We start from the raw sequence: 1159 nt of genomic DNA, 5'->3' as shown, positions 1-1159 counted from the left end.
CAAGTCAGTCAGAGAAGGAAATGCTGCTAATTTGACCAGTCTATTAAAAGGACCTTGACTGTGAATTTCTTAAAAGCAGGTCATTGCTACTCTTGACCCAAGTTGTTTAATTCTATATAGTGTTTAGAACCTTTTTTCAGTCGATTTTGTAACCTGTTGGACTTTTTTATGTATGTATGTTTTGTTTTGAAGTCTTGTTGATAGAATCAGCCCATTCCATAGTGCATGGTTGTTTTTGGAAATGGGATGTCTATGCGTTTGTTTGGGAGTAAGGTTTTATTGTGTACTATATGTTCTGTTTTTTAAGCCCTTCATGAATTTTAGCAGTGGCATCAAGTTCTGGATAATTTTCTACATGTGGTTTTGATTTGCAATTGTTATTACATTCTGTAAACTTTTATTTAGTGTCTGAATACTGATAGACATGTATGTAGTGCTGGAGGTATTAGATATTTCATATTTCAGTTATAATTCAAAGGACAAATATCTGTCATCTTTGACTCTAGTAAAGAAGGAGATTCTGCATGGAAACTTGTGTGTAAGGGAAAGACTATTCTAAAGATTTTTGCAGATTATTGGTTACTTTTAGTGCTCTAAAAGTACTCATTACTTTCTTCTTCCCAGGTTCTGGTACCTGAGCCTGGTCGCATGTGTCCGCAACTCCTCTTGCTCCTGGCAGCATGTACGTAAACCTGTGAGAATGGAGTATGATATAAATATTGTCAATGGCAATCCTAATGGTGCAGACCACAACCCTTTTGAGTACCACTTCTCTTTTGACAAGCAGGTAAGTGTATTTTTCAGTAAGAGATTGTAAAGAATAGTAGTAAAATACATAGGAAAATGACATTGTGAAATATAGAAATTTAGATATTTTTACTCTGCATTCATAAATGCAGTTCTAGACAGAACTCTTTCTCTATTTTCTGTGCTTTTTGGTCACAAATGTATGTAATATATTAATGAGGTATCATGTTTGGGTAGGAAGTATCAAGAAGCATTCTTGACACTTGTTATAAAGTACTTGTTTTAGACAGCTAACTTTTTAATTGACTTTCTTTTAACAGGACACGGTAGAAATATATCTGGTATGTGTGGTACTCTATGGCTTTTTGTTGGTGCCACTACAGGTGTATGCAGCATGTCGCCAGGTGAGAAG

The 1159-nt window shown here is 35.0% G+C and overlaps 1 protein-coding gene across 1 annotated transcript in view; it reads left to right on the top strand.

The window, feature by feature from the left end:
• Window positions 1–1159, top strand: part of LOC119586440 — a gene marked incomplete in the record, with an annotated part of 52503 nt that overhangs the window by 45913 nt on the left and 5431 nt on the right. The window contains 2 exon segments of the mRNA XM_037935169.1: window positions 625–787; window positions 1068–1151. Of these exon segments, the coding sequence (XP_037791097.1) occupies window positions 625–787; window positions 1068–1151 (247 nt within the window).

This window comes from Penaeus monodon, chromosome 21 (assembly GCF_015228065.2).
Source record: "Penaeus monodon isolate SGIC_2016 chromosome 21, NSTDA_Pmon_1, whole genome shotgun sequence".
Taxonomy (NCBI): domain Eukaryota; kingdom Metazoa; phylum Arthropoda; class Malacostraca; order Decapoda; family Penaeidae; genus Penaeus; species Penaeus monodon.
The sequence above is the reverse complement of the archived record's forward strand: the minus strand, read 5'-3'. Positions and strand labels throughout refer to the sequence as shown.